This window comes from Schistocerca piceifrons, chromosome 2, assembly GCF_021461385.2.
Source record: "Schistocerca piceifrons isolate TAMUIC-IGC-003096 chromosome 2, iqSchPice1.1, whole genome shotgun sequence".
Lineage (NCBI taxonomy): Eukaryota > Metazoa > Arthropoda > Insecta > Orthoptera > Acrididae > Schistocerca > Schistocerca piceifrons.
The window spans coordinates 966,157,426-966,183,262 of NC_060139.1; the positions used below are offsets into that span (position 1 = coordinate 966,157,426).

A 25,837-nucleotide genomic window follows, 5' to 3' on the forward strand; every position below is an offset into this window, starting at 1 on the left:
TGCAAATAATTAAGACTGTATCCACTACTACAAATAAAGACATCTTTTGACTACAAAGAATTTCCCACTTTTCCATAACCTCTCGCTACTTCTGACTGATATAGACTGTTGTCATCTTCAATCCGAAGACTGGTCTGATGTAGCTCTCCACGCTACTCTATCCTGTGTAGTCGGTCGGAGTGGCCGAGCGGTTCCTGGCGCTTCAGTCTGGAACCGCGCGACCCCTACGGTCGCAGGTTCGAACTCTGCCTCGGGCATGGATGTGTGTGATGTCCTTAGGTTAGTTAGGTTTAAGTAGTTCTAAGTTATAGGGGACTGATGACCTCAGATGTTAAGTCCCATAGTGCTCAGAGCCATTTGAACCATTTTTTTCTATCCTTTGCAAGCCTCTTCATCTCCGAACAACTACTGAAGCCTACATCCTTTTGCGTACGCTCACTGCATTCATTTCATGGCACTACACTTACCCACCCCCTTCCCCAACCCCGCCATATTCCCTCCAGTACTAAACTGATAATCCCTGGATGTCTCAGAATGTATCCTATCAACCGTTCCCTCCTTTTAGTCAAGTTATGCCACTAATTTCTTTTCTCTCCGATTCTATTCAGCACCTCCTTATTAGTTACACAATCTACGCATCTAATCTTCAGCATTCTTCTCTTGCACCATGTGTCTAAAGCTTCTATTCTCTGCCGGCCGCTGTGCCCGAGCGGTTTCAGGCGCTTCAGTCCCGAACCGCGCTGCTTCTAAGGTCGCAGGTTCGAATCCTGCCTCGGGTATGAATGTGTGTGATGTCCTTAGGTTAGTTAGGTTTAAGTAGTTCTAATTCTAGGGCACTGATGACCTCAGATGTTACGTCCTATAGAGCTCAGAACCATTTGAACCATTTGAACCTTGGGTGTAGCGGAGAGATTTGTGGCTGAACTGACCTACGCCGTTTTCACCTATTCCGAGGAAGCATCATAGTCGCTAACGAGGTATGCAGTCTCATGCCTGGCTTCTTGGGTGCCGTACCCACGGCTGCGGTTCCGTTCCATTGTTACAGCTATGCTGATGAGACAATGTCATGACCACCTGCTTAACCCTGTGGTGCACATATCGACTGCAGTGGTGAGCTGTTAATGCCGCTTCTTTGGCTTTTTCAGTCAGTTCAAAGACTGCAAATGCTCAGAGCCCACTCCGTTGGAGCACCCTTGTGGTGTTGTACCCAGCGTGCATTTGGAGTCCACCGCAGTGGGCATGCGCACCACATGCTCAATAGGGTTCTGGTCTGCATTTGGAACCCAATACAACAGTGATTCTGCGTAGCATAGATTCGACATGTCCTTGGAAGTTTTCTGGAAGTATGTGGTGCCACATGTCTACGCACAGGCCACGCAATTCCCGTAAATTACGGGTCCGCGGTTTGTGGGTGCGGAGCTTGCACCCGATAGTATGCCACATGTGTTCCATCGGGGATCAGATCAGTCGAATTTGGTGTCACAGACAACGACGTGAGTTCATTATCATGCTCGTGAAATCACTGTAGCACGACTCTGGCCTTGTGAAACGGACAGTTATCCTCCTGGAAGATACTCTCGCTATGAGGGAAGATATCGAGGACGAAGGAGTAGATGGTATGCATTACTGTTCGTGTAGTGCACAAGTGTCATGATTCCTTCGATTCCAAGTACCATGGAATCTCAGGTCAATACCCCTAGTGACTACCTTGGCGTGTCATTTTTGAGCAGCTGATCGCCTAGATGATACCGTATCCGGAAACGGTCATCGACATAGTGTAACAGGAAACGAGATTCATCCGTCCAGGCAACACATTTCCATATGTCAACTTCTAACGTAACCGTTGATACCGCTGGATCAAAATGGTAACTCGTAGGGCCGTGGTCCGCTGTAGAGTCCCTTGTTCAAGAATATGCGCTGAACGGTGTTCCCCAAAACACTTGCGCCTGCACCAGCACTGTACTCTATCGCCAGATCTGCCACAGGTCGCCGCCTACACTGCTCTACAGAGCAGGAAAGCCGCCGCCTCCACGTTCTGTTGTGAGGCGTGGTCGTCAGACGCCGTGTCGCCTATCCGTGGTTTCACAGTCGTTCCACCAACTTCCATAGATGCTCACAACAGCTGCACGCAGACAGCCGACCAGCTTCGCCGTTTCCGAGATTCTAGTGCCCTGTGGTATAGAAGTCGCCGGCACGGTAGCTCAGCGTGTTCGGTCAGAGGGATAGCTGCCCTCTGTAATAATAATAATAATAATAATAAACTAAAACTAAGTAACGGAATCAACGATCAATGGATCAATGGGACGTCCGCCCCGAGCTAACACAGCGACCAATAACGAACAAAACAATAATTTAAAAAAGGAGCAGCATCTTTGATTAGTAATCAAAAAGTCCTCGATCCCGAATTCGAAACCTGCCACGGATTAAATTTTCATTAATAATCAGCACTGCCGGCCGAAGACTTCCGGCATAAGAAGTCACCCTCATTCTGCCAACGGCCTTGTCAAAAAGGGAGGAGCCGACAGAGGTTCAGGGCACTATCTTGCCCTTGAGGTGGGAAATTGTCATAAAGGTGGAAGAATCATCAGTGATCAACCGGATGAGGCAATGGAAACCAGAGAATTAAAGACGTACATACAAAAGATACACATAACGTGTATACACATGACATGTGGCCTGTAACTGAAAAAGGGTCATAATGATCTCTCCATTGGCAAAATATTACGGAATTGTGCCCCATTCGGATCTCCGGGAGAGGACTGCCGAGGGGGATGTGAACATATGGAAAAGCATGAATAATCGACGAAAAGGTAACGTTCTACGAGTCGGGGCGTGGAATGTCAGAAGCTTGAACGTTGCAGTGAATCTAGAAAATCTGAAAAGGGGAATTCAGAGGCTCAGTCTAGATTATAGTAGGTGTCAGTGAAGCGAATGGGCAAGACCACAAGGATTTCTCGTCAGATGAGTGTAGGGTAATATAAACAGCAGCGGAAAAGGGCATGGGGGGAGTAGGATTCGTTATGAATAGGAAGGTAGGGCAAAGAGTGTATTACTGTGAACAGTTCAGCGTAGGGTTGTTCTTATCTGAATCGACAGCAAACCGACAACGACAACGATAGTTGAGGTATACATGCCGACGTCACAAGTTGAAGATGAAGAGAGAGAGAGAAAGTATATGAGGGTATTGGAAGGGTAATACAATAAGCAAAGGGAGCTGAAAATTTAATAGTTATGGGGGAATGGAATGTGGTTGTAGGGGAAGGAGTAGAAGAAAAGGTTATCGGAGAATATGGGCTTGGGACAAGGAATGAGAGAGGAGAGAAACTAACTGAGTTCTGTAATAAATTTCAGGTAGTAAAACAGTGTTCAATAATCACAAGAGGGGAGGAGCTATACTCGGGAAAGGTAGGGTGATACGAGAAGATTTCCATTATATTACATCATGGTCAGGCAGAGGTTCCGAAATCAGATACTTTACTGTTGGGGACAACCAGGAGCTGATATAGACTCAGATCACAACGAAGTAGTGAAGAGAAGACGGAAGTTTAAGAGATTAGTAAGGCAGAATCAATACGTAAAGAAGTAGGATACGGGAGTACTAAGCAATGACGAGCTACGCTTGAAGTTCTCTAAGGCTGTACAAACAACAATAAAGAAGAGCCCAGTAGGTAGTACAGTCTAAGAAGAATTGAAATCACTAAAAAGGGCAGTCACAGAAGTTGGAAACAAAAACATAGGTACAAAGAAGGTAACCGCGAAGAAGCCATGGGTAACAGAAGAAATACTTCAGTTGACCGATGAAAGAAGAAAGTACAAAAATGTTCAGGGAAATTCAGGACCACATAAAAGCGAGTCGCTGAGGAATGAAATAAATAGAAAGTGAAGGGAAGCTAAGACGAAACGGCTGCATGAAAAATATGAAGAAATCGGAAAAGAAATTATTGTTGGAAGGACTGACTCAGCATATAGGAAAGTCAAAACAACATTCGGTGAAACTGAATGCAACGGAAATATCACTTTTCAATGCAGAGGAGAGAACGGATAGATGGAAAGAGTACATTGAAGGCCTTTATGAGGGGGAAGACTTGTGTCAAGTGATAGAAGAAGAAACAGGAGTCGATATGGAAGAGATAGGGGATCCAGTATTAGAATTATAATTTGAGAGAGCTTTGGGGGAGTTAATATCAAATGAGGCAGCAGAAATACATAACATTCCATCAGAATTTCGAAAATCATCGGGGGAAGTAGCAACAAAACGACTATTCACATTGATGTGTGGAATACGTGAGTCTGGCAACATACCATCTGACTTTCGGAAAAATATCATCAACACAATTCCGAAGACTGCAAGAGCCGACAAGTGCGATAATTATCGCACACTCAGCTTAACAGCTCATGCAATCAAGTTGCCTGCAAGAATAATATATACAAGAATGGAAAAGACAATTGAGGATGTGTTAGATGATGATCAGTTTGGCTTTAGGAAAGATATAGGCACCAGGGAGGCAACTCTAACGTTGTAGTTGATAATGGAAGCAAGACTTGGAAAAAAGCGTTCGATAATGTAAAATGGTGCAAGATGTTCGAAATTCTGAGAAAAATACGGGTAAGCTACAGGGAGAGACGGGTAATATACCATGTGTACCAGAGGCAAGAAGGAATAATAAGAGTGGTCTACCACGAACGAAGTGCTTGGATTAAAAAGGGTGTAAGACAGGGACGTGCCTTTCGCCCCTAGTGTTCAATCGAAGAAGCAATGGTTCAAATGGCTCTGAGCACTATGGGACTTAACTCCTCATGTCATCAGTCCCCTAGAACTTAGAACTACTTAAACCTAACTAACATCACACACACCCATGCCCAAGGCAGGATTCGAACCTGCGACCGAAGCGGTCGCGCGGTTACAGACTGTAGCGCCTAGAACCGCTCGGCCACCCTGGCTGGCAAGAAGCAATGATGGAAATAAAAGAAAGGTTCAGCAGTGGAATTAAAATTCAGGGTAAAAGGATATCAGTGATACGATTCGCTGATGACATAGATATCCTGAGTGAAAGTGAAGAAGAATTATGTGATCTGCTGAATGGAATGAACAGCATATGGATTGAGAGTAAATCGAAGAAAGATGAAAGCAATGAAAAGTAGCAGAAATGAGAACAACGAGAAATGTAAAATCACGATCTATGGTCACGAGGTAGATGAAGTTAAGGAATTCTAATACCTAGGCAGCAAAATTATCAATGACGGGCGGAGCAAGGTTGAAATGAAAAGCAGACTAGTTGTGGTAAAAAGAGCATACATAGCCAAGAGTAGTCTACTAGTATCAAACACAGGCCTTAATTTGAGGAAGAAATTTCTGAGAGTGTACGTTTATAGCACAGCTTTGTATGATAGTGAAACATGGAGTGTAGGAAAACCGGAACAGAAGAGAATCGAAGCATTTGAGATATGGTGCTAGAAAGGAATGTTGAAAATTAGGTGAACTGATAAGGTGAGGAATGAGGAGGTTCTGCGCAGAATCGGAGAGAAAAGGAATAGGTGGAAAACACTGACAAGGAGAAGGGACAGAATGATAGGGACATCTGTTAAGATATCAGAAAATGACTTCTATGGTACTGGAGGGAGCTGTAGAAGGCAAGAACTGTATAGGAAGACCGAGATTGGAATACATCCAGCAAATAATTGAGGAAGTAGGTTGCAAGTGCTACTCTGGGATGAAGAGGTTGGGGCAGGGGAGGAATTCGTGGCGGGCCGCATCAAACCAGTCAGTAGACTGACGACTCAAAAAAAAGTTTCCCGGCTCCAGGCCAGAACATTCTGCTCTTTGTGAGAATCGTTTATGTCAGTGGATTTGTTCATTTTCCACAATAAAAGTGTTGTCCATCCCACAGATTAAAGTTGTTGAAATCAGTAGTCTGAAACCATTCAAGAAAACACCGCTAATTTTAAAGAAACCGCACGACTGACGGTTGTACAATGAAGGAAAACAAAAAACTAAACAGAATGAAGTACTCATACAGTCTCTCAATACAGTGTAAAATAAATCTTCTTTCGCTGCCAGAGTTTCATTATCAATCAACCAACGTACAGCAAGTATGTTTTTGTCAGCATCTACAGTTAAAAGACATTCTGTAATCAAGCGCAGTATTGTAACACAAGCCTGTCACAAACCACCGATTATGTAATATTTCTAGTAAGATTAAAATAAATTTGTATTTTCTTAGGAAATGTTGGATTCATAATAACTATGACTAAACAGTACCCTATAATCATTACGCAAGAAAACTGAAGTCATAACTTGGTAACAGTGACATAAGTCAGAAACGTGTACAGGGCGCAGATGGAATTACTAAATAAAGTATTACTGCAACAAGTTTACAGTTAGGACACTAGGCATTTCTTGTACAAGCTAAGATGCGTGGGGTGCTCAGTGTCAACGATTTTCATCGTTGTGAATATGACGGGATCTCACATCCACAACAATGTTCCATGAAATGTGGAACTTCACTGGCTCTCAGGATAGGGGTGGAGGGCTTACAAACATAATTTTATCAACGAAACTATCACTCATTTAGCAGACCAATGCGGTTCGCAGAAATACGGGCTCTCACAAATTTGAATTCATCTGGATCTACAAAACGTAGTTCTCGTTTCGCAGCTGGTGTCGACTACACGTTGCTGCCACGTTCTCCAACGAAATTAACGACTATGTGACAACGTGGAGACAATGAGTCTAATATTGTGAGTCTTCAAAGGACGTTGTGAAGACGAGAGACAATCCAGTATTGTGTGTGCTGCATACTACATTTAACCCTGACGTGGTACAGCGTTATTGATTACTACAGATCTTCACCCGTCAGCAATTTTAGTTTTACACAATAAACACCGAAGAGCCAAAGAAACTGCTGCGTCTGCCTAATATCGTGTAGGGCCCCCGCGAGCACGTAGAAGGGCCGCAACACGACGTGCCGTGGACTCGACTAATGTCTGAAGGAGCGCTGGAGGGAACTGACACCATGAATCCTACAGGGCTGTCCATAAATCCGCAAGAGTACGAGAGGGTAGAGATCTCTTCTGAATAGCGCGTTGCAAGGCATCCCAGATATGCTTTATAACGTTCATGTCTGGGGAGTCTGGTGGCCATCAGAAGTCATTAAACTCACAAGAGTGCTCCTAAATACACTCTGTAGCAATTCTCGACGTGTGGGGTGTCGCATTGTCCTCCTGGAATTGCCCAAGTCCGTCGGAATGCACAATGGACATGAATGCATGCAGGTTACCAGCCAGGATGCTTACGTACGTCTCACCTGTCAGAGTCGTATCTAGACGTATCAGCGGCCCCATATTACTCTAACTGCACACTCCCTACCCCATTACAGTGCTTCCACCAGTTTGAACATTCCCCTGCTGACATGCAGGTTCCATGGATTCAAGAGGTTATATCCATACCTGTACACGTCCATCCGCTCGATACAATTTCAAACGAGACTCGTCCGGCGAGGCAACCTGTTTCCAGTCATCAACAGTCCAATGTCGGTGTTGACGGGCCTAGGCAAGGGGTAAAGCTTTGTGTCGTGCAGTCATCAAAGATACACGAGTGGGCCTTCGGCTCCGAAAGCTCATATCGGTGATATTTCGTTGAATGGCTCCCTCGCTGACACTTGTTGATGCCCCAGCATTGAAATCTTCAGCAGTTTGCCAGTCGCTGTTTACATATCTCTGTATTTGAATATGCATGCCTATACCAGTTTCTTTGGCGCTTCTGTGTAAAACAAGTGTTACACTTGTATACAAATTAAAATGAACTGCAAAAATTGTACCTCACTTAAAAGACGGAAAATTTCGTGAAGTCCACCCTACTCGGCTGTGATGCGATACTATGAAAATACGAAAAAAAGATGAGTATCATTATGTAAATATTTTATCCTCTAAAATAGCCGTGTTAATGCAACTATGGTCCTATTAAACAGAATAACAGGTTTTTAAAAAAAATCCTGTAGTTTATGAAGAGAATAACGTATTTTTCTACTTCTTTAGACGTTCATAATATAAGAATTTTAATTATGATTCACAGAAGTGGAAGAAATGTATTAACCGTTTATACGTTCTTTGTTTTGAAACTTAGGTACAATTCCGTTATTTTTTATCCAAATTCCTTTCTTGAGTCCCACTTGCATCAACACACAAATATGTGCAGTGAGCTCGATATCGAAGCTATAATTGTCTCTTACACAATTCAAACTTACTTTTGTAAAAATTTCGTGATAGGGATTCACTTTATTGGAGTTGTCTGGAACTCGTTTCAGGAAACGGTTGCTGTAAGCTTACCGGGCTTGCTGCAAATTTACCGAACTTTTATATCAAAGCGTAGAATCTTCTTCGAAATTTTAATAATACCGGCAGCTTTTTTATTCACTTGCTATGAAAAAAGAGACGCCGACTGTAGCACAGTAAGCTTACAGGAATATCCGAGCACAATAGCCGTTGTATGCTAATAAGACTCCAGGAAGCTTTACTGGAATTTCGCCTCAGATGGTGTCCACTTTCAGCTAGAGAAAGGAACATTAGGAGAATTTCTGGCAGCTCATGTAATCAGCAACATAATCTCGGGGAAGTTCCGGAATGATAATAGTGCTGTCAACAGATAAAAAAAACTTGTTAGACTAAGTATCCTCAAGAATGCAGTCAGATCATGGGAGGAATTTTGACATGACATCTGATAGTTCGATTTCTACCGGGCTTTAGAAAACAGTGCATAGATCGGAATGCAACTAAAGCAAGTTTTCAGGATATTCTCCGAGGAGGCAGAATGCCAGAATTAAGGAAAGATGGGGTCTGTTGAAAAGATTTAAAAGACAGTGATTCGATTAATGAAATTATGAGAACAGTCTGTGCAATCATTTACAATTTTCTTGAATGTTTGATTTAGCTAATGGGACATCTTTTTCATCCATTGATATCGGACAATCAGACAACTCGCTTAACATATTTTGGCAGGCTACAGTTTTTTTTTTTTTTCATTTTAGTTCTCTAGCCAGGACAAATTTACGTTCACTTCGGATTAAAATGAATAGGAAACAATACATAAGAGTAATGACCTACGTACGTCCAGCCGAAAGTAACTTACTAGGCATAGAACACACTACCTCTACGTTGTGGACGCATTCGCCAGAAACATAACAGTTTTCAAAGCACATACATGAAAGAAAGTCTTTTACAAAAGTTTCTGGAACGAACAAGAAATTGTAGGAGGCTATCGAAAAGAACAGACACTAGTGTTCGCTCCACCTCTCCTGTTTTACATAGCAGAAAGGCACTTCCATACCAACAGCCGCCAAATTCAGTACGCATTTTAGGCGATATTCATAATTAAGGAAGTTTCGAAATCGTACTCCAATCGAATACAGAGGTACGGCAATATTCGGATGCTTTATGTAGGGGCATGTAATATTTTGCTCCACGTTAGACGGACTTGATGCATTCATTTCGGAAATCTTTCGTCGATACTGAAAGAGAAATATTCAACTTCCGTACTTCAGAGGTAACTTCCGATGTTGGTATGATTATACGGGTGGACAGTGTTTCCATGTTAGTAATAGAAACCTTCAGATCAGATGGAGAACGAAAATGAACTGAAATAAGGAACTCTGTTCCGGGAGCGACTGACAGGGGAACCTCCCCATCGCACCCCCCTCAGATTTAGTTATAAGTTGGCACAGTGGATAGACCTTGAAAAACTGAACGCAGATCAATCGAGAAGACAGGAAGAAGTTGTGTGGAACTATGAAAAAAATAGCAAAATATACAAACTGAGTAGTCCATGTGCAAGATAGGCAACATCAAGGAGGAAGGGAGCTCAGGAGCGTCGTGGTCCCGTGGTTAGCGTGAGCAGCTGCGGTTCAAGAGGTCCGTGGTTCAAATCTACCCTCGAGTGAAAAGTTTATTTTTTTATTTTCAGACAATTATTATCTGTCCGTCCGTCCGTCCGATGCGAGGTAACTGCACCGTAGCATGAGGATGGTACACGTAAACAAACATCGAAACACACGACGTCAGTCGACAACAGCGCACGGAAGAAGAGTATTCCTGCTAACGAGGCTCCCTGGCTGGCAGTTGACTGTTCGCTACTTTGGACGAGAGTGCATTAAATACGTGAGATGTATTCCGTGGCAACATGAATCCAGTAAATATAGCTCGCGACTTCAATAACAAGGTCAATGAATATTTTCCGAACTGTAAGTTTGCGGTGCGGTCGCAAAACATAGACACTAAACTAATTACAGTGAACAGAGACGTCAATGAACGAACAGACAGATCATAACTTTGCGAAAATAAAGGAAGAAAAATTTTCACACGAGGGAATATTTGCACCAGGGACCTCTCGCTCTGCAGTTGCTCACGCTAACCACGAGGCCACGGCGCTCCTACGAATCATGTTATCCTTGATGTTGCCTATCATGCACATGGACTACTCAGTTTGTACATTTTGCTTATTTTTTTCGTAGTTCCACACAACTTCTTCCTGTTTTCTCGAATGATCTGTGTTCAGTTTTTCAAGGCCTATCCACTGTGCCAACTTATAACTAAATCTGAGGGGGGTGCGGTGGGGAGGTTCCCTTGTGAGTCGCAGCTTACGAACTCAAAAGTGTCGTGGGACGACTCAGTTCAATAACAAAACTTACAAGTCATTGTTTGTTTGATGCAATTAATGGAGTTATTATGAACGTAGAGTTATTATGAATTGTAGGGTAGGAAAGCCAGACAGGTGAGTATGTATTACAAAAGACGGCGGTAGGAAACCGCAGTACCAAGCTGCTGATGGTATGATGTGTGTACTGACGTGGTCAGACCTGGTATTAAGGTTTATTAGATCGCAGTCTCCGATCATAAGCTGCTTTGTACAGTAGTTAAGTCCTAGCGAAATGACGTTGTAACCAGTTACGGAATTAGCAAACATGGTTATAGAGTACGGACAATGATGTGGAATAGAAGATGGCAGGTTGTATTTGCCAACAGCTCCACCTAGGAGACATCTGACGCCTCCTGTTCAATGGAAATAGTGATAGTGACAGCATAGCACAACCTGAGAGGCGGATTTTAGATTTCGAAGGAGCGGAGCTTGCATGAAGACTCTAGAATCAGCACTCTGTTAAGGAGTCACGCACAATACTGTGTGGAAAATAATGAAGAACAGCAGCTGTATTCCTAGTATTTACAGAGACGGAGGGCTTCAATTGCTGCTTATTTCGGACCTGGCCTCGTAGTGAGCCAAATAATGCTGCAGTGTTGTGTGGTCGATCCTGATTTTCATGTCCATTTATTTTTCTCGAATGGAGCTCTTTTCTCCAGAGACGAATTTATTCATAATTCCTGTAATATAGCGTGGCTACACTAAATCTGTGAGATCTTCCAACACAGATTTTCAGTGAACGTCTGGACGAGGGTAGTAATGACTGTTTAACAGGTCCGCATAATACGCTTTCTCCCAGCTTAGCTGCACCATAGTACACTGTGTTTGTGAGCGGTATACTGTGTTGTTACAGTCAGAAACGAGAAGAACCTTTCCGAGTATTTTCTTTAAAGGTTACTACATCGGGTCAAGTCGCCTTCAGGGCATGCAACTGAGCTATTTAAAAGTCGAACACAGGACAGGCTACCAATGCCAGAATAGAGGCAGGTGGCACTGCAAGGTTAACAAATGGACCGCGTGCAAACGTGCATTGAGAGAACCGAAACTAATCGTGACGTAAGCAGCATCGTCAGCCTCCAAACAGCTAACGACATGAATATAATAATATTTAAAAACGGTCACAATTTAGAAAGCCAAAACACAGGGATAGTCACAATAATCATAAAATGTCATCTACATATCTACAGTTCAAATGGTTCAAATGACTCTAAGCACTATGGGACTTAACGTCTGAGGTCATCAGTCCCCTAGACTTAGAACTTCTTAAACCTAACTAACCTAAGGACATCACACACATCCATGCCCGAGGCAGGATTCGAACCTGCGAACGTAGCAGCAGCGCGGTTCCGGACTGAAGCGCCTAGAACTGCTCGACCACAGCGGCCGCCATATCTACAGTGATCTACACATCCATAATAATACAACTCAATAATAATATATTGTTATTTGACATTGTCAAAAATGGTCAAATGTGTGTGAATTCCTAAGGGACCAAACTGCTGAGGTCATCGGTCCCTAGACTTACACACTACGCAAACTAACTTAACGCTAAGGACAACACTCACACCCATGCCCGAGGGAGGATTCGAGCCTCCGGTGGGAGGGGCCGCACGACGTTGTCAGATCGGAAGATATGCGCTCTGTTATGTTAAAATAAGTGGATAAAAATCGTAGGTCAAGATCGCTAAACTCCTTTACTTCATAACTACTTTCAGCTTATTCACGAGCCATCTTCAGATCTAAAATATTGAAAGTTGCATTACGTAAATGAACAATAACGTAATACATTTTATATTTAAACTTCCATTCTATGATAGAAACCAATAAAACTTTTATTATTTGATTCTGTGCATACCAGCCACTAGGCATCACTTTTTTTTTCTTCCTTTTTCTATATTGAATTTCAATCCTCCATCTGGGGTGGGTTGGCAGCAGCATCTGCGCTGCTCTTCAGCCAAAAGACAATAATGATACAACAGAAGACATTTAAAATTACAAAGGAGAAAATATGGCTGCCAAAAATATAAAAAATGGGGGGACATAATAGACGAGAACAGACAAAAAGGGGGCGACTAGAATGGGGACAAAAACCTTAAAAAATATTGAGCACAAAAACAAACCTATACACTGGGACAATTAAAGGAACACAAGGCGAAGTATGGCTGCAGCATAAAAGTATCGATGGATGGCGTAGCACAGAACGATCACTGACAGTAACTCTATGTACAGCATACAGTTAAAATCACAGCTCTCAAAGCACAGGAGAACAGCACCGAACACAACACTGACATAGCACACTGATGGTGATGAGCAAAACACAGGATCTGCCAGGGGCATGGAGAAGGGAGAGAAGGGAAGAAGGGAGGGAGGGGGGTCAAAAAGTGAGGGAGACAGGTGGGGGAGCGACGATGAGGGCTGGGGAGGGAAGGACATGGGAGGGACACAGATGAGGAGGGGGTGCAGGGACTCAGGGGGAGGAGGAAAATCCGCTCTGGGAGAAGGAGGGGAGAGGAAAAGGGGGGCCCTGGGGAGGGGAGGGAACAAGGCCAGGGAGGGAAGGGTAGATGTCATGGCGAAGTTCAACATCTGGCAGGAGGGGGAGGTGCTGGAAATTGCCCTGATGAAAGAGATGGAGGGTGTGGAGGTAGAGGTGGAGAGAGAAAGAGGAATACAGGGATAGAGACGTGGCAATGGGCAGGGGGTGGAGCAAAAGGAGGAAACCAGAGGTTGGTGGGGATCAAGCCTGCAGACAGTGTAGTGAATGCAGAGATGTTGGAGGAAAAGGAGGAGGTGAGGGATGGGGATGAGGTCGTAAGGCATTACGTATCGTTATAATGAGTTCAACTGAATCGCTCTTATTGTCATGTACAAAGTGAAAAATTTGATGTCGATCGTGACAAAACAAAGACATACAAAGTGGATTTGGCAAGTGGTTTATAGCTGCTATCTTACCTAAAATAGGTCGTTATGGTTACATACATTATATCACTAGCCACTTGTGTCACTCGCTACAGGAACAAGGTAGCCACATAAGCAGCGTTACTGTTACGTGAATGTGCTGCCAGTTGGTGCAGCTAGCCGGTGAAGGTTTACAGAGTCATGCCTCTATAGGCAACGTGGCACCGTAACGAACATACTAGATTTACGTTATTTAAATTGTAAGGAACTATGTTCCGTCTCTACAATCTGTAATAGCCATTAGAGAACAATTTTCCTTAAGTGGTAACAAACACGAAGACATTAAAAAGAAGGCCATAAAATGGTCACAACTGAAACCAGTACAACATTTAAGGTACAGAAGTCTATGTGCAGTGCCCATGGTCAAAAACCCTAATACTCACTAATAAAGCGAGTAATGCTGTAACTCAGAGTCAGATGTCAACTGTAATCAGTGTAATAATTGGTTTTAAGACCACCAGTAAATTGCCGAATAAAATAAATGGTAAAATTGAACTATTAGATGTTAAATTTAACATGTTTACAAACACTCACCTGCATAAATATAACCATGGTGCCTTATACCTGAGTATTTGCTACGGACTGTATCAACAAACAACACCACATACGAGTCAAAAAACAGTTAATTAAGAAACAAAGCATTATTTCTGTTTATTTTGTCACTAATGTTCATGAGGTTGATCAAAATTCAGTGATCAAATGGTTCAAATGGCTCTGAGCACTATGCAACTTAACTTCTGAGGTCATCAGTCGCCTAGAACTTAGAACTAATTAAACCTAACTAACCTAAGGACATGACACACATCCATGACCGAGGCAGGATTCGAACCTGCGACCGTAGCGGTCGCTCGGTTCCAGACTGTAGCGCCTAGAAGCACACGGCCACTCCGGCCGGCATTCAGTGATCATCCAAAGGAAGTATATGTACGTATAAACGAATTGAAGCTTAAGGTCTAGGCGTTAAATACACATTACATAAGTACCTAGTAAAAAAATTCAGTTTTGGTGTTTGATATAAAAGAAGTGTGAAGTTGTTACATAACGTTGTAAGCTAGGTGTAGAAGACAAACAAAACCATCATTATATGTGGTAGTAATTACGATATCAGACACTACAGGAAAGTGGTGAATTGGATTTACTTGATGTTATATGCAAACGTAAATAGCCCTAATCTTATGTATGGACAGAATAAGGTATCGCTTGTTCGTATGTGTAAAAGCACAATTTGAATGACGACATATTCAAATTCAAGTAGCGAAGACTTAAGCCATAGAGAAGAGATACAGACCAAATGTAGCTAAAGGCCTAGGTGCTGGATAACACAGTAATACATCTGGTGAAATAGCTCACAGGTAATAGTTGCATTTATTGAGAATCAGCATAAATTATACGCATGAAACGTAATAAACAAACATCCATACAACATGAGTAATATGGAACGTAAATGGTATCAAAAAGTCCATTTGCATAAAATAATCAATAGATATACGAGAATACATCGAGTGAAATAGATCACTAGTGAGTGTTTCATATAAGACAAGAATCACCAATAGTGGTGGTCTGGGGTGGCTTTTCCTTTCATAGCAGGTTCATTTCGGTTGTGAGTCGGGGCAATCTTACAGCACAGCGCTACAACGAAGATATTCTACGCACTGTTTTGCTGAGCTTCATGGCAAGCCATACTGAGCTTACATTTCAGCAAGATAATGCCCTCCTGCCCACGGCGAGAGTTTCTACTGCTTCTGTTCGTGCTTGCCAAATCCGATGTTGGCTAGCAAGATCGCCGAATCCCTCGCCAATCAAGAAAGTTTGGAGCATTATGGGCAGCCCTTCTCTCCCCCTCCCCCAACCAGCTCGGGATTTTAAATACCTAACGCGTCAGTTGTACAGAAATTGGCACGATATCCCTCAGGAGGACAGCCAACAATCATTGAAGAGCCGAATAAGTGCTTGCATAAGGGCCAGAGGTGTACATGTGCATTACATCTAACGATTTTCGTCCCATTTGGATAACTCCTTCGTGGTGCGTCGTTTTTCTCTTTTTTTTTTCTCAGCGTACCTCTGAAAGGCACTGATTTCATAAATGTACCTATTCTCAAGTAAATGTGTATTTTGGTATGTGAATGTCTTCTGGCTGTAGCGGACAGCAGCAGAAGTGAGGCATATAGATTTACTATAATCAGTGTATTGAATTACTTAGACGAAACTGTGGCGAGCGAAGAAGCAGCATTTAGACAGACTATTATCTTGAGTGGCAGCAGTTAGTATAGCATAGATGGGGAGAGTTAGGCGCTAGTATCTATCCCTGCAGTACCACAACAGAGCGCACCGTTTCATTTGTAACCTCTTACAAGCTTCTAATTAGCAGTGATTTATTTTAATTTTTCTGAGAGCTTTTTAGTTTAAATTCTTAAATTTCTTACTCGTTTTTTGTTTGAATTCCGTTCTTATTATTTTATATTTTATGTTTTTATAATTTTGGCTGTTTTAATTAAGACACAAATATTGTTGTTTCACCTTTCTAGACACAGTCCAACATTTAATAACTGAGTGGTGTATAGTTCCGCCATCCGCATCACAGCAGACGTTTGTTTTTGTTTGAAAAGCCAGTTTCAATTGTAAGACACTTCCACCAGGTGGCAGCTTCTACTTCTGCAGCATCACAGCAGAGCACACGTTTTGTTTGACTTGTTACGAACTTCTAACTAGAAGCGACTTGTTTTATTTTTCGAATCCTACCTCGGGCATGGATGTTTGTGATGTCCTTAGGTTAATTAGGTTTAAGTATTTCTAAGTTCTATGGGACTGATGACCTCTGAAGTTAAGTCCCATAGTGCTCAGAACCATTTGAACCATTTTTTATTTTTCCTGTGTGCTATTCAGTTTGTTGTTGTGTTCTTCAGTCCGAAGACTGGTTGGTGCAGCTCTCCATACTACTCTGTATTGTGCGAGCCTCATCATCTCCGAATAACTACTGTAACCTGTATCCTTCTGAATCTCCTTGTTGCATTCGTCTTTCGGTCTCCCTCTACGATTTTCACCCCCCCCCCCCCCACACACACACACACACGCACACATACACTTCTCTCCAATACTAAACTGGTGGACCCTTGATGTCACAGAATGTATCCTATTAACCGAGCCATCCTTTTGGACAAGTTGTGCCACAAATATCTTGTCACCACAATTCTGTCCAGCACCTCCTCATTAGTTACGTCATCGACCCATCTAATCTTCTACACTCTTCTGTAGCATCACGTTTCGAAAGCTACTATTTTCATTTTGTCTAAATAGTTTACCGCCCATATTTCACTTTCATACATGGCTACACTCCAGACAATAACTCCAGAAAAGATTTCCTAACGCCTAAATCTATATTCGAAGTTAACAAATTTCTCTTCTTCGGAAATGTTTTTCTTGCCATTGCCAGTCTACATTTTATATCCCCTCTACTTCGGCCATCATCAGTTATTTTGCTGTCCAAATAACGAAACTCATCTACTACTGTAAGTGTCTCGTTTCCAAATCTAACTCCCTTAGCATCCGCTGATTTAATTCGACTATATTCCACTACCCTTGTTTTGCTTTTGTTGATGTTCATCTTATATCCTCCTTTCAAGGCACTGACCGTTCCGTTGAGCTGCTCTTCCACGTCCTTTGCTGTCTCTTACAGAATTACAATGTCATCGGCAAACTTTAAAAGTTTTTAATTCTCATCCACAGATTTTAATTCCTACTCCAAATTTTTCTTTTGCTCCCTTTGCTGCTTGCTCAATATACAGATTGAATAACGTCTGGGATAGGTTACAACACTGTCTCACTCTGTTTTCAACCACTGCTTCCATTACATGCTGCTCTACTCTTATAACTGACGCCTGATTTTTGTACAAATGTAAATAGCCTTTCGCTCCCTGCATTTTACCCCTGTCAGCTTCAGAATTTCAAAGAGAGTATTCCTATCAACATTCTCAAAAGTTTTCTGTATGTCTACAAATGCTATATACGTAGGTTTGACTTTCCTTAATCTATTTTTAAGATAAGTCGCAGGCTCAATATTGCCTCGCGTGTTACTACAACTCTTCGGAATCCAAACTGATATTCCGCGAAGCCGGTTCCTACCACTTTTTTCATTCATCTGTAAGGAACTCGTTTTATTATTTTGCAACCATGACTTATTAAACTGATATTTCGGTAATTTTCACACCCGTCAGCAACTGATTTCTTTGGAATCGAAATTATTAATTCTTCTTGAAGTCTGATGGCATTTCGCCTATCTCAGTCATCTTGCGCACCAGATAAAAGAGTTTTTTCATGGCTGTCTCTCCTAAGACTATCAGTAGTTCTGAAGGAATATCGTCTACCCCTGGGGCATTGTTTCGAGTTAGATCTTTCAGAGCTTTGTCAAGTTCTTCTCGCAGTATCATATCTTTCGTCTCATCTTCAGCTCTGTCCACTTTCCTTTTTATAATATTGCCTTCAAGTTCATCTCCGTTGTATAGACCCTCTACATATTCCTTTTTAATTTAAATTATTAAATTTCTTTCATGTTTACGTGTTTACTGTAGTCGATTAAAATTTCTTCATAGGTGACAATTCACGCGTTGTAGCTGGTTTCCTCCAGTCAGAGCGCTCAACGCCACGCCCAAACCCGTTCATCGTTGCCAAACTGCCACAAGAGTTGGTCACTTCACTTCCAATTCATTGTCTGGCTTTCCTTCTTGACTTGTTTGGATCCCGAATCATGTGTCTGGCAATTTTATTTCGTATTTTATCACGCATGCTTTTTTTTGGTCATCAGTCTACTGACTGGTTTGATGCGGCCCGCCACGAATTCCTTTCCTGTGGTAACCTATTCATCTCAGAGGAGCACTTGCAACCTACGTCCTCAATTATTTGCTTGGCGTATTCCAATCTCTGTCTTCCTCTACAGTTTTTCCCTCTACAGCTCCCTCTAGTACCGTGGAAGTCATTCCCTCATGTCTTAGCAGATGTCCTATCATCCTGTCCCTTCTCCTTATCAGTGTTTTCCACATATTCCTTTCCTCTCCGATTCTGCGTAGAACCTCTTCATTCCTTACCTTATCAGTCCACCTAATTTTCAACATTCGTCTATAGCACCACATCTCAAATGCTTCGATTCTCTTCTGTTCCGGTTTTCCCACAGTCCATGTTTCACTACCATACAATGCTGTACTCCAGACGTACATCCTTAGAAATTTCTTCCTCAAATTAAGGCCAGTATTTGATATTAGTAGACTTCTCTTGGCCAGAAGTGCCTTTTTTGCCATAGCGAGTCTGCTTTTGATGTCCTCCTTGCTCCGTCCGTCATTGGTTATTTTACTGCCTACGTAGCAGAATTCCATAACTTCATTGACACCGTGACCATCAATCCTGATGTTAAGTTTCTCGCTGTTCTCATTTCTACTACTTCTCATTACCTTCTCTTTCTCCGATTTACTCTCAAACCATACTGTGTACTCATTAGACTGTTCATTCCGTTCAGCAGATCATTTAATTCTTCTTCACTTTCACTCAGGATAGCAATGTCATCAGCGAATAGTATCATTGATATCCTTTCACCTTGTATTTTAATTCCACTCCTGAACCTTTCTTTTATTTCCATCATTGCTTCCTCGATGTACAGATTGAAGAGTAGGGGCGAAAGGCTACAACCTTGTCTTACACCCTTCTTAATACGAGCACTTCGTTCTTGATCGTCCACTCTTATTATTCCCTCTGTTGTACATATTGTATACGACCCGTCTCTCCCTATAGCTTACCCCTACTTTTTTCAGAATCTCGAACAGCTTGCACCATTTTATATTGTCGAACGCTTTTTCCAGTTCGACAGATCCTATCAAAGTGTCTTGATTTTTCTTTAGCCTTGCTTCCATTATTAGCCGTAACGTTAGAATTGCCTCTCTCGTCCCTTTACTTTTCCTAAAGCCAAACTGATCGTCACCTAGCACATTCTCAATTTTCTTTTCCATTCTTCTGTATATTATTCCTGTAAGCAGCTTCGATGCATGAGCTGTTAAGCTGATTGTGCGATAATTCTCGCACTTATCAGCTCTTGCCGTCTTCGGAATTGTGTGGATGATGCTTTTCCGAAAGTCAGATGGTATATCGCCAGACTCATATATTCTACACCAACGTGAATAGTCGTTTTGTTGCCACTTCCCCCAATGATTTTAGAAATTCTGATGGAATGTTATCTATCCCTTCTGCCTTATTTGACAGAAAGTCCTCCAAAGCTCTTTTAAATTCCGATTCAAATACTGGATCCCCCATCTCTTCTAAATCGACTCCTGTTTCTTCTTCTATCACATCAGAGAAATCTTCACCCTCATAGAGGCTTTCAATGTATACTTTCCACCTATCTGCTCTCTCCTCTGCATTTAACAGTAGAATTCCCGTTGCACTCTTAATGTTACCACCGTTGCTTTTAATGTCACCAAAGGTTGTTTTGACTTTCCTGTATGCTGAGTCTGTCCTTCCGACAATCATATCTTTTTCGATGTCTTCACATTTTTCCTGCTAGCATTTCATCTTAGCTTCCCTGCACCTCCTATTTATTTCATTCCTCAGCGACTTGTATTTCTGTATTCCTGATTTTCCTGGAACATGTTTGTACTTCCTCCTTTCATCAATTAACTGAAGTATTTCTTCTGTTACCCGTGGTTTCTTCGCAGCTACCTTCTTTGTACCTATGTTTTCCTTCCCAACTTCTGTGATGGCCGTTTTAGAGATGTCCATTGCTCTTCAACTGTACTGCCTACTGCGCTATTCCTTATTGCTGTATCTATAGCGTTAGAGAACTTCAAACGTACCTCGTCATTCCTTAGTACTTCCGTATCCCACTTCTTTGCGTATTGATTCTTCCTGACTAATGTCTTGAACTTCAGCTACTCTTCATCACTACTAAATTGTTATCTGAGTCTATATCTGCTCTTGGGGTACGCCTTACAATCCAGTATCTGATTTCGGAATCTCTGTCTGATCATGATGTAATCTAATTGAAATTTCCGTATCTCGGGCCTTTTCCAAGTACTCCCTTCATATCCCCACCCTCTTGTGATTCTTGAACAGGGTATTCGCTATTACTAGCTAGAAACTTGTTACAGAACTCAATTAGTGTTTCTCCTCTTTCATTCCTTGTCCCAAGCGCATATTCTCCTGTAACCTTTTCTTTTACTTCTTCCCCTACAACTGCATTCCAGTCGCCCATGACTATTAGATTTTCGTCCCCCTTTACATACTGCATTACCTTTTCAATATCCTCATACACTTTCTCTATCTGTTCATCTTCAGCTTGCGACGTCGGCATGTATACCTGAACTATCGTTGTCGGTGTTGGTCTGCTGTCGATTCTTATTAGAACAACCCGGTCACTGAACTGTTCACGCATGATAACAACACCAAAAACATCACACACACACAGTCCACCTCTGCTAATAAAACACAGCACTAACCAAACTACTACTGGATACCTCCGCACAAGACGCGATTCAGCGTCACATATACAGTTATCAAAAGCACAGAGATCGGCGTACACTAGATTAGCTTCGCAGGACGCTGTGTGAAGCCGAATTTTTGGGGCTGCAATTCATCGTTGCGGACTGAGAGACTACAGTTATGAATATAAATGCTTTCCTCAGGTGTCTGGCGTAGTGCAGTGGTTAGCGAAAAAACTTCACGTTTAGTAGATTGTACATACGAATTTGTTCAAATGTAGCGAAAGTTTTTTATTTCTAAATCTAATCGAAAGACTTTCATTATTATTTTTAGTCAGTTAATTTGTTTAAATGTAGCTTTTTACTATTTCTAATACTTCGCAGCGTCACTTTCATCATCATGTTGACTTTTTAATTTACTCTTATTTCTCCTTCTATCATTCGTTTTACATTTGGAATTTGCCTGTGTCGTCTATAACCTTTAACCAGGTGGCAATGAGGATTGCTCACAGGTTGGAGACGCGGCAGATCGTGAAGCCAGTGTGACAATAGTTCCAGGTAACGAATGATAGCGGGAAATTACGGTTTGCTGTCGTCGCTGAAACTTGATTTTTTTCTACCTCGAGTTTGCTCGTAGAGTTTGTTTTCATCGCCGCACATAGATGACCTTTGTTTTTTCGGGCACATTACGGATCAGGAGTCTGGTTAGCTTAGTACATACGTTTAAAATAAGGGACTACTTTTGCCGCAGTTCACTCACTGGTTACTTGAAATCAGCTGTTGACAGAGTATCTCCCATTTACAACATACCTTGCGGCGGCCACTTCCAGCATCTATTCGCGTTACACGTTAATAGCAGTTTTGATGTGATGCTGTAACTGACAGCCGATGTGGCAACGCTGTAACGGCAAATGACTGGCGACAGCTATCAAGTAATTTAATCGGGCTATAGGCACAGTTCTGCGTTAAATAACGTTACATAGTTACACCATCTTTAGTATGGATAGGTACTGTGATTGCTGTGTTTGAATGGGAACCGACTAGCTACCTCCGCCCTCGTCGTGGTCCTCTCTCACCATCCCCATCCCTGCGTTAAGGCCTGCTAGTAGGCAACGTTAGAGAGTTACAAAGAACGACGGCTGGAGCGATTTAGCAGCAGATGTGTCACCCTCGGCGACAGGTGGTGGCGGCGGCCACGCGAGATGGGTTATTGATTGGGAGCCACTCGCTGCCGGCTAGTGAGTGTCACATTGGGCCGTGTTTGCCGCTTCGCTGCGCCCCATTACGGACGAAAACTGATGCGGCTATTCGTCCCTGCCAGCCGGCGTTATGCCGTGCTGCACCTCGCCGCGTCTGGCAGCACAAACCGCAGAAATGCGCAGATAATAGGATTACAGATCTCTGTCTGCCAACTGCTCCATAATCATAAACGGTGGCATAAAGCACTTCGTGATAGGTCTTCATCTATTCTTCTTTATCTGTCTTTTCCTCTAAGAACATTGGCCATCAGTCGCATGGTCTGGTGTCAGTCCGCGGCTTACCTGAACAACGATGCAGTGCTCAATCCAAAACACCAGGATAATTTTCTGCGTCCTGGACCACGTCTACCATCAGTCTGTCCCCACCATCAGTCTGACCTTGAAATATTAAGGGGAGATTTACTATCTTTGGGTTCAAAAAATCTATTTTTATAAAATTGCAATTTTGGATCCATAAAAGTGTTTAGAACCCATTCCCTGAAACGGTTTTCCCGAATACGGAACGGAAATATTTATAATTCGCTGCTGAACAAAAAAATGCACCTGCCTGAAATCGGTCTTTTTCACGCACCAGTTTTTTGGGAATTTCGACTTTGTAGCCGCAAAAAGTTTTTCTATATTATTGCCATGACTAAAACTGATAAAGTGACCAAGGAGCTTACGACGTACTACGGCTTGACAATACGACGCCATTACAAATCGGTAGAACAGATGAAGAAGGCAATTCGGGCAACGTATTTCCACAAGTATTCGACGGATGACCACCCACAACACCAAAATTGTCCGGCTGGAGAAACTAATTGATGCAAGTGGCGCATTGCAGAGGCTGCCGGACATCTGGACGAATATCAACACGACCAGCCGCTCTCCAAAGAAGTTCAAAAAGTGATTCATCCGATCGACGAGGCCCTTTCGGAGGACAAGTTATTGTACCGGTGCTCGAGAGGAAAGTTTGAACGCGTGAGTTTAGAAGTTAGCCCCCAAGCATTTGCATTCTGGTGCGAAGACTGTGGAGATTGCGACTTTCCTGGCAGTGAGCTACTTCAACGAAGGGCATTCAGCAATTCTGAAGACCATGACAACGATGCACGTCAGTCTGGGACTCTACTCGATGCAGTTCGACAAGCATTCGTACGACCACCGGATTCAAGCGGCCGAAAACCGCTTGTCACCGGCCGTACGAGCGGCTCTGGAGCAGCGCAGGATGGCCCAGATCGAGCAAAGCGCCCTCTATGTGGAAGAGGAAGGACTAGTTTATGGACCCGGAATAGCGGATTGAAAGTATGTTCCATAATATTGCATTTATATGTAGTCAAAACTTCAAACGCGTTTATCTCGAAATACAGCTCGTGGTCGTGCGGTAGCGTTCTCGCTTCCCACGCCCGGGTTCCCGGGTTCGATTCCCGGCGGGGTCAGAGATTTTCTCTGCCTCGTGATGCATGGGTGTCCTTAGGTTAGTTAGGTTTAAGTAGTTCTACGGGACTGATGACCATGTTAAGTCCCATAGTCCTCAGAGCCATTTTCTCGAAATGACTTTTTTTTTTAATCGCGCGGTATGGTAACGTCAAATCTATTGAACGAATTGGCGTGATTCTTTGTCTTCGACGAAGCTAACTAAATTGTCTAGGAGTTGTACCACTTTCATTCCGATCCATCAACTATAAATATATTTACTTGGCCGACGAAGTCGAAGAATCTATGAAAAAAAACCTATTTTTTTTCAAATGGCCGCTATTTTGTTTCCTATGGTCCAAATAAGTTAAGCTGGGTACAACTCCTAAAGAATCTTATAGACTTCGATAACGTCAACTCAATTCTGATTTCAGACGAGCCGGCTGACCTGTGACATACCGCGCGTGGAAGTCTACATCGAAATTTTGTTTCGTTCCGACGGCACTTCCGCCTTTGCTCTTCGACATTTCCAGTCGAAAAAATTCCTGTTTGTAGAGGATATATCAATAAACATTTTGACCAAATTTGACTTTGATATCTATAACACATCCCGAGGAAAAAATCTCAAAGAACATGCTTTTTTCGGACCAAAGATAGTAAACCTCCCCTTAATTGAAATAAATCATTTGTGGATAAAAAACCTACATCAAGACGGTAAATTTTTGTGCTGATTACCAGTTTCGGCTCATTACTGATCCATCTTCATATCAGTCCAAAATATGCGGCAAGTCAAAGGTCAGCCGGCCGTTGTGACCGAGCGGTTCTAGGCGCTTCAGTCTGGAACCGCGCGACCGCTACGGTCGCAGGTTCGAATCCTGCCTCGGGCATGGATGTGTGTGATGTCCTTAGATTAGTTAGGTTTAAGTAGCTCTAAGTTCTAGGGGACTGATGACCTCAGATGTTAAGTCCCATAGTGCTCAGAGCCATTTGAGCCAAGCCAAAGGTCATTTCTGTGCGGGTGCGCACTTACTCTCGAACTCATGCGGGATTAGGCCTTGCCACCACGAGCATTGAGATTAATAGGCAGGGAGCACTACTTTCGTAGCGTGTGGAGTAAATTGGGAATGTGAGTCTGTTGTTTAGGGGGGGGGGGGGGGGGGGGGGGGAGTCACGTGCTCGGGATAAGTCCTCGCAGCAGCGCTAATTCCTGTGTCCTCGGTGGGTTAGAGGATAGCAGGCATGGTAGCTCAGCGTATTCGGTCAGAGGGTTAATTGCCATCTGTAACAAAAAAAACTGAATGAGTGGATCAATAATGAACTTCAACGGGTATCATGGGACGTCCGCCCCAAACAAATGCAACGAACAATAACCAACAAAATGAGATATTAAAGAAAGTGGGGTGGGGGGGGGGGGGGGATTAGAGTGCCTGCCTGGTATGCAGGAGATAACACGTTATAATCGCTGTCGGGTACGCATTTTCAACCCTCCCGTTGATTTCTATCAAAGTCCCGTACACAGCTGAAGTTAGTAATTCATTGAAATTTCAGTCTAAAATGGTGTTTAATATGTGATAACACATCGACCTATTTTTTAGAGCTAAGACGCCCTAGTAATATAAAAAATCAAAAAGTGAAAATCGAAGTTAGTTATGTGAAACGACAATGTTGATCACTAAATGGCTCTGAGCACTATGCGACTTAACTTCTGAGGTCATCAGTCGCCTAGAACTTAGAATTAATTAAGCCTAACTAACCTAAGGACATCACACACGTCCATGCCCGAGGCAGGATTCGAACCTGCGACCGGAGCGGTCGCTCGGCTCCAGACTGTAGCGCCTAGAACCGCTCGGCCACTCCGGCCGGCGTTGATCACTAAGAAAGTGTTGTTAGAGTGCCCATTTTGCTACACATATTTACAAAAGATCGACAGAAATGATAGCCGCATTGCCCATGAGTGCAAATTCGTTTACGCGCGGGTCACTCATACGACAATACGAGCAATATCACTGGTACTTACTCTGGTCACCATGATAGAATTAAACAAATCAACCCTCTTTCTATGTATATTCCGTGTGCGGCTCACTCCC

The 25,837-nt window shown here is 42.8% G+C and overlaps 1 protein-coding gene across 1 annotated transcript in view; it reads right to left on the reverse strand.

Annotated features, from left to right (window-relative positions):
• Positions 1–22,184, reverse strand: part of LOC124776024 — a 173,668-nt gene extending 151,484 nt beyond the window's left edge. The window contains exon 1 of the mRNA XM_047250864.1: positions 22,148–22,184. Within this exon, the coding sequence (XP_047106820.1) occupies positions 22,148–22,184 (37 nt within the window). The remainder of the gene's footprint in view (positions 1–22,147) is intronic.
• Between the last annotated feature and the right edge of the window lie 3,653 nt (positions 22,185–25,837).